The 17,075-nt window shown below is 36.3% G+C and overlaps 2 protein-coding genes across 2 annotated transcripts; one reads left to right on the top strand and one right to left on the bottom strand.

The window, feature by feature from the left end:
* Positions 1 to 2,108: 2,108 nt before the first annotated feature.
* On the bottom strand, positions 2,109 to 6,320 carry LOC128984195 (uncharacterized protein K02A2.6-like). The gene is made up of 2 exons (XM_054403491.1): positions 6,269 to 6,320; positions 2,109 to 5,323 (listed from the first exon to the last, which is right to left on the bottom strand). The coding sequence occupies exons 1-2, from the start codon at positions 6,318 to 6,320 to the stop codon at positions 2,109 to 2,111; spliced, it is 3,267 nt and encodes a 1,088-aa protein (XP_054259466.1).
* A 6,492-nt stretch (positions 6,321 to 12,812) lies between these two features.
* Positions 12,813 to 16,432, top strand: LOC128984196 (uncharacterized). The gene is made up of 2 exons (XM_054403493.1): positions 12,813 to 15,441; positions 15,876 to 16,432. The coding sequence occupies exons 1-2, from the start codon at positions 12,813 to 12,815 to the stop codon at positions 16,430 to 16,432; spliced, it is 3,186 nt and encodes a 1,061-aa protein (XP_054259468.1).
* The last annotated feature ends 643 nt before the right edge of the window (positions 16,433 to 17,075 follow it).

Below are 17,075 nucleotides of genomic sequence, written 5' to 3' on the forward strand. Positions count from 1 at the left end.
GTTTGGTTGGTTTGGTTAGGTCATGACGGCTTAATTTTATAATTAAAAGATTGTAAAATTGAATTTGAGACATTTATAATTTTATTTTTAGAACAGAGCTATTTTTTGACTAGTAAACCTTCATTCGAGTTTATCATTATCAGCAAGTTTGGTTAGGTTATTATAGTTTAATTATATTTAATTCAAATTTAATCTACAAATTATACATTTTGACAGTGACAGTGATACAGATAACAATTTTCCGCGAACAGTTAGATAAGCTATGCTGATGCGCCGGTATGATTCGGAAGCGTACGACATGGTGATGTGGTGGGGGGTGATCTACTGATCTGATCCACGATCCTCCGATCCTCGGACTTGCACTGGCAGTCTAGACGCTAGTGCAACAAAAGATAAATATATTTGATTTTGAAAATACATCTAATTCACTAAGTATTGCATACTATAAACTATGTGTATAGTTCTTACGATGCAACAACTGGGGAGCGAGCTGGCATAGTGGTAGAGCGTAGGGCATTGGTCAACGTGGCACTGGGTTCAAATATCAATATTCTCGAACAGATTTTATCCATGTGATAATACCGCAACCTCTAAGCCCAGCTTGAAGTAATGCGAACGCAAACCCGGGCTAGTGCCTGAAGGTGAGACATTAAAATATGCCTTGGTAAAAAAAGATTTGTATTATAATAACATCCCCTTTATAGAAAATTCCGCTACAATTAAGTTCACGTTGTAAATGATAAGAAAAAGTGAGAAGACAATACAAACAATCATTGCCGACACATAATAGATAGCTTTTCGCCATACAAAATCTAGACTCTAATGCAATTAAAATAATCCTAGCCTATTTTTCAGTTGTCATTCGGAGAGAGCAAAGCAGAAGGTAAAGTAAAACTATGACAAGTCAACTCTGTTTTTCAAATTAATTCAAGTTAGTGAAATGCCACTTGTTATGACAACTGTAGACAAAATGGTTTTAGGGATTACTAAAAAACAGATTTTGTTAGTTATCTCAATATCCGTAAATTTAGCAATTTTTTACAACCTATTATTTTTTTTAAGTGGTGTGTGGCATCAGAAGCCTCTCCTTAAAAACTGATTTACAAATAACGTAAATAATTAGAATTGCATGGCTTTGATTTTGATTCTTTAATATTTGTAGTAGTTATTTATTCTATATAACTTTGAAATAAACTCAGTCCAAAGGTTTTCATGGTTAATTTAATAGTAACCGATTTGCAGATTCTATCAAGTTTATCTTCTTAATAGTGCAATAAGTAACACCAGTCTCCAAGGAAACATTATCTTTAATGTCACCTGAATCACATAGACGCGAACTCTTTGATGAATTTTACGCCCATGTTTTCCTCGGTGTAAGGTAATTTTTCAACTTTATCACTCTCCGCGCTACACCTTGGAGTTTTACCTCTCCTTACATAATTTCTCAAACCTAAAGATGATAATATTTTAGTATTTTAGATTTCCAAATATTAATGCCTTACCACTTGATACGTTACTTGCGGATGAGCGGAGATTTTCTAAAACTAATAACAGAGAATAATTGCTATCATTATATGTTTCAAGGTCTCTAAATTATGTTTGAACATTTTGTTCAACAAACAAATGTGTTCAGCAGTATTTTTTAATTACTAACATTAAAGGTAGTACAAGCATAACATTTATGCATAAAACAATCATCGATTGATACATCCAGCCATTGACATCACGAAAGGTCAGAACTAATCCCACGTTTAATCACCACCTGCCGACGGTATGTCAACAAGCCAGTGTGTTTTGCTATGGATCGGTGTTAACTGTAGGTATTTCGTGCTGCAATATTAAAATCTGTTGGTCTTTTACCTGGTGTGATAGCTTTTGATCCTTTTAGTCCGAACAAATGTTGAAATCATATTCTCTTTACTTTTCAAAACAGTACTGAGATGACTTTCGAGTGGAATATTAGAATATAAAAAGACAGAGTGTTGAAATAGAAGTAACTGTGTTATATTAAAGATCAGAATAGAATAGTAAACAGCATTTGATAATAAACATTTTGGTTGCTATGGTAACAACTGATTCATATGTTCATAACATTCTCCCCCACTTAATCACTGGAGAGCAAAGTCCTTAAGATAGGACGGAACCTTGCGTTGTCTGGAAGGACGAGTTAATTTATTTTCTTTTTGTTCTGTGGCTTGAGGTCTATCTAGATTTTCTTCCCTTAGAGTACTGTCTAGTTCTGTTGGATTGTTTGAACTTGATTCAGACTCTGGGTGGATCTCTTGTGGTGGTGCTTGACAGTCTATAATAGGTATCCGTCTTGGAACAACAGAACTATATTGTTCGTTGTGTGTTGTAAATGTAACTTTCTTCTTGGATACAAGAGTCGAAATCAATTGATTTATGTGTCGTTTTAAACTTCGTCCAGAATCCAATTCAACAATGTAATGGTATTGACCTAATTTTCTCTTGACTGTACCAAACTGCCATATGTCTTTATTTCCCAGGTGAACTCTTGCCTGAACCCTCTCCCCCACTTTAAGAGAGCGGACGCGAAGAGGAGCAATTGATTTTGATGGAAGTTTTGCCTTTGGGTTAGGGAGAAGTGTGTCAAGTCTAATCCGAATCTTCCCGTTCAAATACAACTCTGCTGGAGTCTTGCCTGATGCCAAAGGTGTTGCTCGATATCTGAACATAATGTTTTGTAGCTTTGTGGTAATTGGGGTTGGATCATCGGCAGCAGCAATAAGTCTTCTCTTTAAGGTTTGTATGTTTCGTTCCGCCAGGCCATTTGTTGCAGGATGGTTAGGAGCAGTAATTTTTTGGAAAATCCCACGTTCTTTACAGTAGTTGATAAATTCCTCACTTTTGAATATAGTGGCATTGTCCAAGACTAAGAACGAGGGGTACCCATGAACCGAGAAAATGTTTTCAAGTAGTGCCATCGTCGTTGCTGAGGAAGGAGCATTTCGAAGAATGCGAACTTCTGCCCACTTTGATTTAGCATCTACACACATGAGGAAATAATTTCCATCCAATGGACCGGCATAATCAATATGCACTCTTTCCCAGTTATCATCGGGCTGATCCCACGGATGTACCGGAGCTTTTGGTGGATTGTGACGAACTTTAGCACAAGCTTCACAGCTTTTCACTAATCTTTCTATGTCTTTGTCCATACCTTCCCAATATACATATCTTCTAGCAAGCTGTTTCATTATAGTAATTCCGAGGTGTGATTCATGGAGCTCATTTAGAATTTGATTTTGAAGACATTTGGGAATTACGACTCGATCTGATCGGAAAAGTATGTTGTCTGAGATCATATTAGGGCTATCTTTGCGACTATTTTTCAGTTCATGTAAAATAACTTGAAGCTCAGGGTCTTTTGCTGTTTCTTCTTTTATCGTTTCTGCGGTTATCACTGTGCTGGAGATTTGAAGTAAGGTTTCTGCATTGATTGTGTTTATTTCTTTGTCGAATGTTAGTTCAGATGAAATTGATAATTGAACTGGGCTTCGAGACAAACAATCAACGTTTTCATTTTCTTTCCCTTTCTTGCATCGAACTGTATAGTCAAGACCACTGAGGAATGAAGAATAACGCAATAAACGAGATGATGTCATTCGTGGCAGGGCACGTCCTGGATGAAAGATATGTGATAATGGTTCATTATCGGTGACGAGAGTGAATTTTTTACCAAAAACGTAATTGTAAAAATGGGTGACTGCGTAGATGATTGCTAGAGCTTCTCTATCAAGTTGGCTGTAATTGGTTTCAGCCTGAGTCAATGTTCTGGATGCATATGCAATTGGTCTTTCTTGACCATTTATATCATGACTGAGTATTGCAGCAATTCCAGTTGGGCTAGCATCTGTTGTGAGAATAACTGGTTTTGATGGGTCGAAAGGAATAAGAACTGTATCACTACAAAGTTCAGATTTTAGATTCAGAAATGAGGCTTCAGCAGCAGCTGAACAAAAGAATTTTTCTCTTTTTCGAAGCAAACATCGTGGCGGATGTGTTTTTGAAGAGAAGTCAGGAATGAATTTTGCATAGTATGTAACTAAGCCAAGAAAGCGTCTTAACTCATCAACATTTCGAGGGTGAGGCATCTGAGTAACTGCTTCAACCTTTTTAGGACATTTTTGAATCTTATTGAATGACACCACATGTCCAAGGTAATTAATACTTTCCTTGAAGAAAACACATTTTGTTCTGTTAAGATGTAGATCATTCTTCTTGAGACATTCCAAACATGCAATAAGGTTCTTCCTGCACTCTTCGAGAGTTTCACCGTGACAAATGATATCATCAAAGTATGCTTCTACCTTTGATAATCCGTTTAACAGTTGTGACAAAATTCGATTAAACTCAGAAGGGGCTGTTTTTATTCCAAAACGGAGACGATTCATGTTGAACATTCTTTTATGGGTTGATATTGTTTGAATCTTACTTCCCTCTTCATCGACTTTTAGATGCAAATAAGCCTTATGAAGATCCAACTTACAGAAGTATCTTGATCCGCGGAGACTATGTAGGACATCATCAATGCGTCGAATGGGGTGGTTAGATGAGACAAGTTTTGAATTAACCCCACACTTGTAATCTACGCATAGTCTGACTCCTCCATCTGGCTTTGGGATAACAACCAATGGTGACCCCCAATCACTTGATGTGACTGGAGTTATGATTCCTTGAGACTCGAGGGTTGTAAGTTCCTTTTCTACTCTCTCTCGTAAAGTGAAAGGGACATCACGTTCCCTAGTAAATACTGGTTTTTCATTATCTCTGAGTTGGAGTTTGACTTCAACATTGGGAACACATCCGATTCTTTCTTCGAAAATTGCTGAGTATTTTTCGAATATATCCTCTAGAGACGGTACTAAATTAACATCAACTGTATTAATCGGTGATTGCTTTCTGTTGTCTATCTCACTGAGTTCAATTCCAAGTCCACGAATCCAAATTCGTCCTAACAAAGCAGAATGACCTGCAGGTACTATAAATAAATCAGCATTTAGTGATTTTGCATTGTAAGAGACTGAGACAGTTACTTTACCTTTAGGTTTTATTATATGATCAGAGTAGGAGCGAAATGAGATAGGAGTTGGTTGAAGTGGCACTTTAAGTCCAAGTTGATCAAAGTCCGTTTCTGAGATTAAGGAAAATCGTGCACCTGAGTCTACTTCAAATGTCTGAGGCTTGTTGTTGATAGTGACTGTAACCATGTATTTGTCTGAGTCTGGTCCTACTATGTAAAGATCTTCCACATCGTTGATTTGTGTGATTCCATACTCATCTGGGTGACTGAATTCATCTTCTGTGTAGTGAGACAACAGGGTGTTTGTTTTAGAGTTCTTTAGTAGAGACGTTATACACACTTTTAATACGTGGCCTTGTTTTCCACAGGAAGTGCATTTAAGATAGTTCCGATTAGTTTTGCATTCATTAGACTGATGGTTTGATCGACCACATTTGAAACAAAGTCCATCAATACCCAAAGCTTTGTAGTCAACGTGTCTTTTTAAGCTTTTGTTACTGAAATGTTGTGATTGAGATCTATTGGAAACGCGGTCATCATATTTGGGAGTCTTAAATTGCTTGAAACTTTGATATTCCTTTGTCTTAGACCTTGAATGCCTATAAATTTTGTGTGTATCTGCATTTTCACTTAATGATTGTGTGACAGGATTACAAATTTTATTTGATTCATAGCGGGAAGCTTCTAGAGCAATTGCTTTTTTGAGGAGTGTGTCAAAACTGTTGAGATTAGTGTCTTGTAGAAGTTGTTCACGTATCCAATTGTCTTTTAGTCCTCTAATAAATTGAGGGCGGAGAAATTCATCAGCAATTGAAATTTTACTTTCACATTCATTGCAAGAAGTGTAAAAATTACAATCATTCAGGTTACCTTTCAGGACTGTGACAAAATCAGAGATAGATTGATGCAACTGTTGTGAAACACTAAGGAAATAGTGTTGTGCAACAACATGAATTACTGTAGGTGACAACATCACTGTGAAATGTTCGATTAATTTTGAAAAATTAAGGTCTTTTACAGGATTGTCTGGGCCTAAAAGAGTTGTCAGATTATTGTAATGTTCCTTACCAATGGATGAGCACAGGAGTTGAGCCTTCATTTTGTCTTCTTTAATGTTCTTCAAATTGCAATAATTTTCAAAACGTTCCAAATATGATTTGAATTTATCATTATTTGGATCAAAATGTTCAAAAGGATTGATCTGAGGAGTTGAAGTTTTATTACCTAGAGCTGCAGCCAAAACATTCATGAGTCTTTCAAATTGTTCTTCATTCATTTTAAGTTGAAATGTTTAACAAAATAAAATATATTGAAAATAATAGAATAAAACAAGAATTGATAATAGTTTTTTTATCAAATCGTCGCCAACTGAGATGACTTTCGAGTGGAATATTAGAATATAAAAAGACAGAGTGTTGAAATGGAAGTAACTGTGTTATATTAAAGATCAGAATAGAATAGTAAACAGCATTTGATAGTAAACATTTTGGTTGCTATGGTAACAACTGATTCACATGTTCATAACAAGTACTTATCAGAACATTACATTAGAATATTTTAAAATAATATTTAGCATATTTTTTTAAACAACAAATTATTTTGTTGCACTTTTATCAAGATTGTCTTGTTTTAAAAGTCGATTTTGTAACAACGCAGTAGAATTAATTGTCGTGAGCAATAAGCAATAGTTAAAACTGAAATGGGCCATTTATATATTTATGTCAAATTTTGGCACATTACACAAAACATCTAAGCTGGTTGTACCATGCTTTATTATCAGCTTACATCTTTTAGGTATTTTATTTTATTTATTTATTTTTTTAGGTATCACAAGGTCTACGCTTAAAGAACCATGCTTAAATTAAAGCTATGAACAATAACATGTAATATTATACAACGATCGAAGAAGTGCACATCAAACTTAGTTACATCTAATATAAGATAACACCTCTTTTTTGTGTTAAAGAAAATAGGTATATATTATATTTCTAAACTTAGTGTGAACTATTTTTTTTATATATAGAATCGTCCGAACAAAATGTGACATATCATCGTTATTTATCTATTCTAACGGTTTCTCCATTATAAATACAATTTTCTATAAAACTAGATTTACAAGATGGTTGAGGCTGGAACCTGTATTATAAGTAATTCATGGTAATTGAAACTATGAACCATAACTAATTATTAGGTGCAAATAAATAGTCATTGTCATTGATTACGTAGATCTTCCAATATTAAGAGCATATATTATTATTACTCCAATAACTACCAATAACTCCAATCTAAAAAAATATGATAAGTGTAATTTAAAATAAAGTATTGATTTAAGCTACCTTGGAACACGTAACAGTCATTTTCCATATTGAAATAAGATTGAATGAAAACTTTTCAACGGTCGTCTTTCGCAATTCGTAAACTGTACACACAAAATAAATATAAAAACATATCAAAAATGTAATTATAATTACAACAAAAATATGAAAAACACAAATAGACCAAATGTATTCCACAAAGCTTTAAGTAAAAAATATGCGAAAGATTAATTTTTTACCAGTTCTACACACACTTTGTTACTTTGGATTGAAAATATGCCCTTTTCTATATTGCTATATTGTCCTTGTATTGCTTATGAGGCTAACCGATTTATATTAGGCTATTTAAAAAAATATCTATCCTGTTAAAAATTTGAAAAATCAGAAATAAACAAAAAAGTCTAAAACAAGTAGACAAGTAACGCTGGGACTTTTACCTAAAAATCTATTAGTTATAAAATCCAAACATTTTTGTCCGTTTAGCACAAACAATCTAGACACTGATAATGGATTGGACGTTTTTACTTAAATAAAAAATAATATCCGGATGTAATTAAATCCTCGTTAGCGCTGCCATCGCTTTACAAAAAAACAACGATATCACCGGGACGATATTTTGATTCGATTTTAATTTAATCCCAATCAGTCAACTAACGAAGGAGGAAATTCAATATTTAAATTCTGAAACAAGCTTCTCAGAATTAATAGTATGTAACTGTGCATACATTCGTTATTATTTTTGTGTTAGTTACCATTTATACGGAAAGTAAATAGAAATAAATCAAGTTCACTCCAAAAACATAACTGTCCTGTTAACTTACAACAGTAAATATGTACGAGTATAATACGTGAAGCAGTTTTTTGTAACACTACTCCTTTATTATTTGTGGACCAATTCCAACGTTTGAGGTGTCAAAACGTCTGTCTTAATTTGAATTTTTGTCAATAAGGTTCGAAAATTTTGAATATTCTTGCAATTGAGGGTGCGAGTTAATTTCAAAGGTAGATTTTTCACCATAATAATTACATAGAAAATTTTAAAACAAAAAACATATGTGTACAAAAAAACTCAGCAACTTATTGGGAGTAAATATGTATGTTTGTAATATCCAGTAGGTTAAATAGACAATTGTAAATAGTACAGTAAAAATAAGCAAAAATCCCATAAACCTAAAAATAATTAGTACAAGCAAGGAATTGCTACAGATGTTGGGCATACCTTCCTTTTGAACATACTAAAAGTCCCCTAAAATTGAAGCTGTGCTACGGCCACCATATTGGAAAATGGCGGCATATTTCTGTATTTTTTTTTCTGACTGTAAAAACATCTACTCATTTGGAAAAAGCAAGATATGTAATATTTGCACTACAAACAAAAAAAAGGAATAATATACTAGCTAATGCCGGCCATTTCGATCATTGCAAACTAACAAATTGTAAAGTGTTTCTTAATTCACAATTTTTCCCTTACGACAACTTTAATATTTCTTTCACTAAGAAGAGGTACACTGTTTTGTATGATATGTACGCTAGATTCCAAAGTTCATACTACGGGAAAACAAACACCCCGATACTGTCTCCCGAGCAGTACGAATCAAAAGCTCCAATAATTGTAATAGATTGTTCAAAACAAAACGAATCTGTAAAGTCATCAAGTGTGGATATAAAAATAGAAATGGAGTTTGAAGAGAACGTTCCTGATGCAACATCTGCATATTGTTTAATTTTGCATGATAAAATTGTAACGTACACACCATTGACGGGATTAGTCAAAACAGTGTTGTAAATGAGTTTCACCACAACCACCAGTCGGCTATAAAAGGAGGAGCTTCGCACACCACCAATCAGTCTTTGCTCGTTCGTTGAATGGGTAACATCCTACACTACATCATGAGTAAAATGAGTTCTCCATCAGTCGTTCAAAAGGATGCAGAGGAAGCAGCATTATTGGATCAAGAAAACCATCAAGAAATCGTCAATGAAATAGAAGAATTTTTAAAGTTTCGAAAACAAGAAGACAAAGAAAACAAGGAGGACAAAGAAGAAAAAACTAAAAAAAATGGCACTAAGAGGAAGCGGAAAGATGAAGATACAATCCCAATTAATATTTTGAAAGAAGTTTTCCTACGCATTTACTATCCTATCTCACTATGTTTGGGTAAAAGTGTAACAGCTGGACTAATGAAATCATCGGAATATACACCTACAGTAATCTTGCAGCATGGTACAAAAATGGTTATATTTTCTGAAACGGCATGGGAATCTTTTCTAAAACATTTAAATCTAATTGAATGTTACTTAAATACTAATGTTTGCGGAAGGAAAACTAATATTCGACTTTTGGATTCTGACAATGAAATTGACATAGTAAAGAATCGTGGAACACTACAAGTACGATTTAGAGATTTAACTCAACATGAAAGTAAAATTTTACTCTCACGTGAAGAATTCTACATTTTAATGCATGCAACGTCTCCTATCTCTAGATATATGAAACAACTTGTATTCTCAAGTTCAATCATCAAGGAGTATTTAATTGATACACTAGAAAAACAACCGGAAAGCACTATATTATACGGACACGTGGATACATCTATTTTTAATAGATTGCCTCATGAAGTTGGTATGTGGAGACAGTTAAGGAACTTCGAATCAATTGATGAAGAAGCGATAGAAGCTGTTGAAGAATATGAAACTATAAACCAAGAAGAACCAGCAACCCAAGAAGTGTAATTAAAGAAAAACAGTATAAAAGAGTGACCAAGGCGCGGTGTGAATTCAGTTGAACACTATACGTGGTGGTGTGTAGATAGGGTTAAACATTATGGATATAAAACCCTGTGTAATAGAATTTCAAGCATTTCGTGATAACAAAGATGAATTTGTGATAAAAGAATTAGTGATTTTAGATTTGATTACACATGTCGTATACCCGTTTATATTTGAAGCTCCATTTTCAGTAAACCAATTGAATGACAAAGCAAGAAGAACAAACAAATGGATAACTAAACATTTTCACCATATTCAGTGGAACGAAGGATTGATAAGCTATAAGCACTTGAACAATATCATGTATCATTTTTCTAACAAGTTTTCCCATATTTATACAAGAGGATCGGAAAAAAGACAATGGATACAACAATACACATATCACGATGTTTTCGACATAAGAATGGACAAGGATCATCAAATTAATTATGGACCTATTTGTACTTTAACAGATCACTCTTATCGCACAGTAACACAATGTGCACTACAAAACGCATACCGATTAGCTAATTTTCTAGTTCTTCACTATTGGGACAAAAATAAATTCAAACAGCAACAGTGGAAGTATTACGAAGGAAATAGCAGTGGAGGGGGGAACGTGTGCTATAAATACAGTGGACAGTCTCAGGATCCTCATCAGTATTACTCCAGACATCGCAGAGGCAACATCTCACAGGGTAGTCCTAATCAAGAAAATGGCTTCACAACAGTTTCTCCAGTCTTTGGTGGATCAGTTCAACACCCAGTCCAAATCCAGCATTCTAAGTACTAAGAAATGTCACGAATTGAAGGAACACAAACACTACATCGTTCACGAGCTGAAGAAGACAGAAACTTCACATGGAGACGCAATTTTAGCATCACTGAGCGAGGCACCGTTTTCACCAGGTGATGAACCGAAATTTCAAGTTTATCTTCCAAGACGATTTGTGCAGCAACTACAAAACGAAGACCTGCGAGGTATTCAACCAGGATCCCTCTATTTGGTATCACACGGAGTTTGCGGAAACAATTCCACTGAACTATCTCTACACATCACCCATCAATGTTAGTTTTAAGTTTTTTTCTGTAAATAACCATCTATGTACATATGTTTGTTAAATGTTTTTGTCATTAAAAAAATAAATAAAAAAATTAAAAGAGGAAACAACATATCAGCATATCATTAATTCTATATGCTGATATGTTGTTTCTTTTTTTTAAATTCAAACAAATGACCTTGAACTTTTTACTATAAATAACAGGTCTTACACGCAGTTGCTCTCAGTCTTGTTTAAACAATTCACCGAGCATCATGTCACAGCGTAAATACAATTTACCTTTTGTTTACAAATCCAAATACGATTTGGATAACTATTGTTGTAATTTAAATTGTTTTAGAAAGCCTGAAAGTAAAGTTGATGGAAAAGTTTGTAAAAAATGCGAGTCTGTTGGCTATTGCAAATGTAGGTGTAAAACATATCAAGACAAGCATCAAAATTACATACACGATCTAACACAAATGGTTAACCTACTATGGAAAAATGTAGACTAACTTGTGGCAGATGCATGAGAGCTGCTGACTCTTGCACTATAAATAGCAGCTCACAACACATTGCTTTTCATTCTTGTTTTAGAATTCAGTCGAGCAACATGTCACAGTGTAATTCCAATTCATCTTTTGATCCCAAATCGGAATACGATTTAAAATACTATTGTTGTAATCTAAAGTGTTTCAAAACACCTGAATGTCAAGTAGATGGAATGGCTTGTAAAAAATGTGAATCGTTCTCCTATTGTCAATGTAATTGTAAAACGTATCAAGAAACACGGAAACATCACTCACAAGACAAGGGACGTAGAATCAAAATACATTTAAAACGGATGGAGTGATACCCTCATGATGCTCTCCCCCACCTCTACTACTTTCCCCCACCCCTACTGCTTTAGCTCCGCCCACTTCGTCAGGGACCTGCACTTCTTTACACGCAACAGTCACTTCGCATCCAGCTCTTCACCAGTCAACTCAACCTTTCTCGTTTACTTTGCACAAGATGGCCAACCTACAACAACAACAACAACAACAACAACAACAACAGTGGACAAGTGATATTGAAGACTCTGACCTACACCAAGCATGCATCGAAGCAGAAGAGCAGGAGCGAAAACGAAAGGAAAAAAAACTACTTCAACTGCTAGAGGAGGAGAAGGAGATTCGACGCAAATTTGATCGTGTTTGGTGCGCTCAGCCTCGAGACAACATCGAATGGGCCGAGCACAATGCAGACATGGCAAGATGGAAAGAGCTCCATAATACAATAGAGGAGTTGAAGAAGTAAACATCCAAGTACAACAAGCGTCGCCGAACTACACAAAACGGCCTTTATAAAGGCCACCAATAAACTCATTCGTTTTACACTTTAGCAGACGCTCACTCTAGATACGTACGTTCGCACATGTTTTCCTTATTTATTGTAATAGTATGTAAGTTATTGTCATTCCTCATGTTTTATACAAATAAACAATAAACAAAACAAGGAAGCTATCCTACACTACAACTGTAGGCTAGCTTCCTTTTTTTAAAACACAAACAAATGACCTTGAACATCATATGATCATCCTTCGTGACGTCACCTCAAATCCGCTATAACTACGCCATTTCCGCCCCTATCTTCAAAACAGCTGATGGCGGAGAAACCCTAATAATGGTCTACCGTGCTGTGCTCGACTCCGCTGCCCAACTTACCCTTATATCAGAGAAAGCTATTCAACTCATCAACGCCCCACGTACTCGACTCCATGATGAAATAAAAGGAATCTCTGGTGCAGTTATTAATTCTAGAGGTATCGTACATGTCAACATGTCTGCGATCAATGGAAATCCTTTGGCTAAAAACCATCCTTGTATGGTTTTGAGTAGTATCACATCACCCCTGCCTCAGATACCAGTTTCACACCAGGTTAAGGAATCTTTGAAACATTTTATCCTAGCCGATCCCTGTTTCGATCAGCCTGGAGAGATAGATTTACTTATCGGTGCAGACTTATTTGCCCTAACCCTCACAGGCGAACAGCATAGATTAGGACAAAATTTACCTCAAGCTCTTGGAACCATTTTTGGTTTTGTTGTGATGGGCCTCGCTCCTGTAGCCTCTGTAGCAGGAAACTCATCAAACACATTTCCCATCTCACTCTTGACAACTCATGATTTGGATCTTCATAATTCACTTCAAAAATTCTGGACGCTAGAAGAACCCCCAATACGGATCAAGGCTCAGACTGAGGAAGATACCCTCTGTTTACAACATTTTGAAAACACCCATAGACGTGATGACTCAGGTCGTTACATAATCGAGCTGCCCAAGAAACCAAATCATTCCCCTCTTGGTGAATCTTGTACCAAAGCACAATTGAGACTTAGCTCGATGGAAAGGAAATTCTCTAATCAACCCGAGTTACAAAGGCTCTATTCTGAATTTATGGATGACTACATTGAATCAGGTCATATGACTATTTGTAAAGAACCTCCTACCTCTGAATACTATTATTTGCCTCACCACGGTGTCTTCAAGGAGAATCCCCCGAATTCAAAAATACGTGTTGTTTTTGACGGCAGCGCTAAAACTACTAATGGCATATCATTGAACGACATTCTCATGCCTGGTCCCAAACTTCAAAATGATATCAGTGATGTTTTATTGTATTTTAGATGTCATAAAATTGTATTCACCTGTGACATACGTCAAATGTATCGTCAGATCTTGGTTTCTGATAAGGACAAAAGTTATCAAATGATATACTGGCGCGCTAGTCCAGATGATCCACTCCAAACGTACAAACTCAATACAGTTACATATGGGCTTAATTGTTCCCCTTTTATTGCAATCAAAACCTTGCACCAGCTAGTTTTGGACGAAGGTCAACCATACCCACAAGCTTCTGATATCTTGACCAAGTCTATCTTCTATGATGATATTATAGCTGGAGCTGAAGATCTCGATAAAGCTATGTCAGCTCAAAATGAACTGAAAACATTGCTGTCTAAAGGCGGTTTTGAACTCCGTAAGTGGATCAGTAATGCACCCCAACTCTTGGATCAGATTCCAGTCGAACACAAAGAATCACCAGTGGAGTTGACTGATGGTAGTGAGGCCTTCTACAGTGTATTGGGTTTAAGATGGACCCCAGAGACAGACATGCTCTCATACAAAGTAAAGAATGTTGAAGTAGGCCACTTGCTAACCAAGAGAATGATTCTCTCAACAATCGCTAAACTCTATGATCTCCCAGGATTTCTCACACCTGTAATATTTTGGGCTAAAACACTCATTCAATATCTTTGGACCACAGGTCTAAAATGGGATGATCCAATTCAAGATGAGATAAGAACAAAATGGATTTCCTTTTTAGAAGAACTACCCGTGATCCAAAACCTAAGGATCCCACGTTACATCTTTACCTCAACTCATAAGCTTGCAGAACTTCATGGTTTCAGCGATGCTTCGGAGAAAGGATATGCTGCAGTAGTCTACCTCCGTGTGATCAACTTATCGAATGATGTTAAAATTAATCTGATAATGGCCAAATCTAAAGTCGCCCCACTAAAAAGAGTATCTCTGCCTCGTCTCGAACTGTGCGGTGCTCACCTACTTGGAAAGCTCCTGCAATACTGTTCAAATCTTCTTTCGTCCCACATTAAGATTGACTCGATGTATGCTTGGTGTGACTCTACCATTGTTCTTACATGGATACGCACTCACCCCTATCGCTTAAAAGTCTATGTGGCCAACCGTGTCTCAGAACTACAAGAATTAATCTCTCCTGAATCATGGCATTACGTCAAGTCCCTCGACAACCCAGCAGATTGTGCAACCCGAGGACTCTCCCCATCTCAACTCTTAAGCCACCAATTGTGGTGGAAGGGACCTGAATGGTTATACTTGTCATCAGATCTTTGGCCAAAGCCCGAATTCAGTTTAATCACTGATCAAGACACTCTTGAAGTCAAACCAAATCCCTTGAATGTCCTAGTTAACGTTGAAAAGTTAGAAAATGACAGATTTGATTTACTTGAAAAATTCTCATGCTTTAGAAAACTTGTAAATGTCACTGCTTATGTTCTACGATTCATCCATTATCTTCGTGGGAACGCCCGACTAGCTGGACAACTTAGTTATAAAGAGATCTCTTCTGCTAAAATGAATCTCTTCAAACTCATTCAAATTTCATCTTTCAAGGATGACATCACAGCTCTGAAAAAGGGCACTCAGTGCAGCTTAAGACTGGCTCGGTTATCACCTTACATTGACGATAACGGTTTGGTAAGAGTAGGCGGTAGGTTGAAACATTCGAACCTTACTCAAGATGCCAAATACCCAATCCTGTTACCTAAATCTCATAATGTTGTAAAACTGTTGGTCATGCACTATCATCTCAAATATTTACACGCAGGCCCTCAGTTGCTGCAATCGATCCTCACTCAAGAAGTATGGATATTATCTGCTCGTAGTGTAATCAGATCTGTAATCTTTAAATGTCAAAGATGTTTTAAGTTGAAACCTACAAATCAACCTCCACTTATGGGAGACTTACCCGAAACTCGACTACGGCCTGTAAGACCATTCTATCATACTGGCATGGATTATAGCGGTCACTTTGAAGTGAAAGTACACACCACTAGGAATTCTCAAAAGCTTAAGTCATACCTCTGCCTATTTGTTCGCTTTACCACAAAGCGGTGCACTTGGAAGTTGTAACTGATCTCTCAGTGGACTCATTCATTGCTGCTCTTAAAAGATTTGTTTCTCGTCGTGGACTTTGTGCTCACCTATACTCTGATTGTGGAACGAACTATGTCGGTGCCTCCAAGCAACTGAATAAGACCTTCCAGAGTTTCATTGATGAAAGGAATACTCAAGATGCTCTCACTAACTTCGCCCTCGATCATTCAATTAATTTTCATTTCCAACCACCAGCCGCGCCTCACCAAGGAGGCCTTTGGGAGAGTGCCATAAAGAGCTCAAAGTACCATCTCAAGAGAGTAATTGGAGATCAAATTCTAACACTAATGGAGCTGATAACTCTTGTCACGCAGGTGGAAGCAGTATTGAACTCTCGTCCACTAACAGCTCTATCAGCAGATCCATCTGACATCACAGCACTCATCCCAGGTCATTTCCTCATCGGGACATCTCTTGTTGCAGTACCTGAAGTAAATGTATCCGATATTCCTGACAATCGACTAAAGCATTGGCAAACAGTTCAGGCTCTACATCAACGCTTCTGGAGAAGGTGGCACCAAGAGTATTTGCACCAGCTTCAATAAAGGAAAAAGTGGATAAAGCCAAACAAGAATCTTGAAGTAGGCGATTTAGTCATTATCCATGACCCAAAAACACCACCACTTCTCTGGCCTCTTGGTCGCATTGTGAAGACATCACCTGGAGCAGATGGCATCGTTCGAGTTGTCTCCATCAAGACTTCGAGAGGAATCTTCTGTCGCCCTGCTGCCAAGGTGTACCCGCTCCCCTAATCACAAAATATTTCTATTTAATGTCCTATTTCATGTTTATTTATATTTATAATTGTCATATATATCATATCTTATAATTAGGTGTGTCATCATTATCTATTGTGTATATATATCTACATTGTATTACTTGTGCCCATTTATGAGTCAATGAATCAATTTATGAATCTCTGTTGAACCATGTATGGTTCAAGGCGGGCGGCATGTTCCGTATTCAAGCATCTACGCAACCTAGGTGAATCCAGACTTCATTCATATTTTGTTCTGACCCTTGCCCTGTCACGTGATGTCTGGCAATTTCCCCCATTCCCCATGTACTCTTCAACCCGGCATCATGTTCTCGCCATTTTCCCTAGTTTTTTATTATAATATTCCCCTACTCTATTTGTGGCATATAAATTGAACTTATTTATTATCGTATGTTTATCTTATGTATTTA

Source organism: Macrosteles quadrilineatus, unplaced genomic scaffold (genome assembly GCF_028750875.1).
Source record: "Macrosteles quadrilineatus isolate MER2022 unplaced genomic scaffold, UCM_ALF_1.0 Scaffold_2__2_contigs__length_208266976, whole genome shotgun sequence".
Classification (NCBI taxonomy): Eukaryota; Metazoa; Arthropoda; class Insecta; order Hemiptera; family Cicadellidae; genus Macrosteles; species Macrosteles quadrilineatus.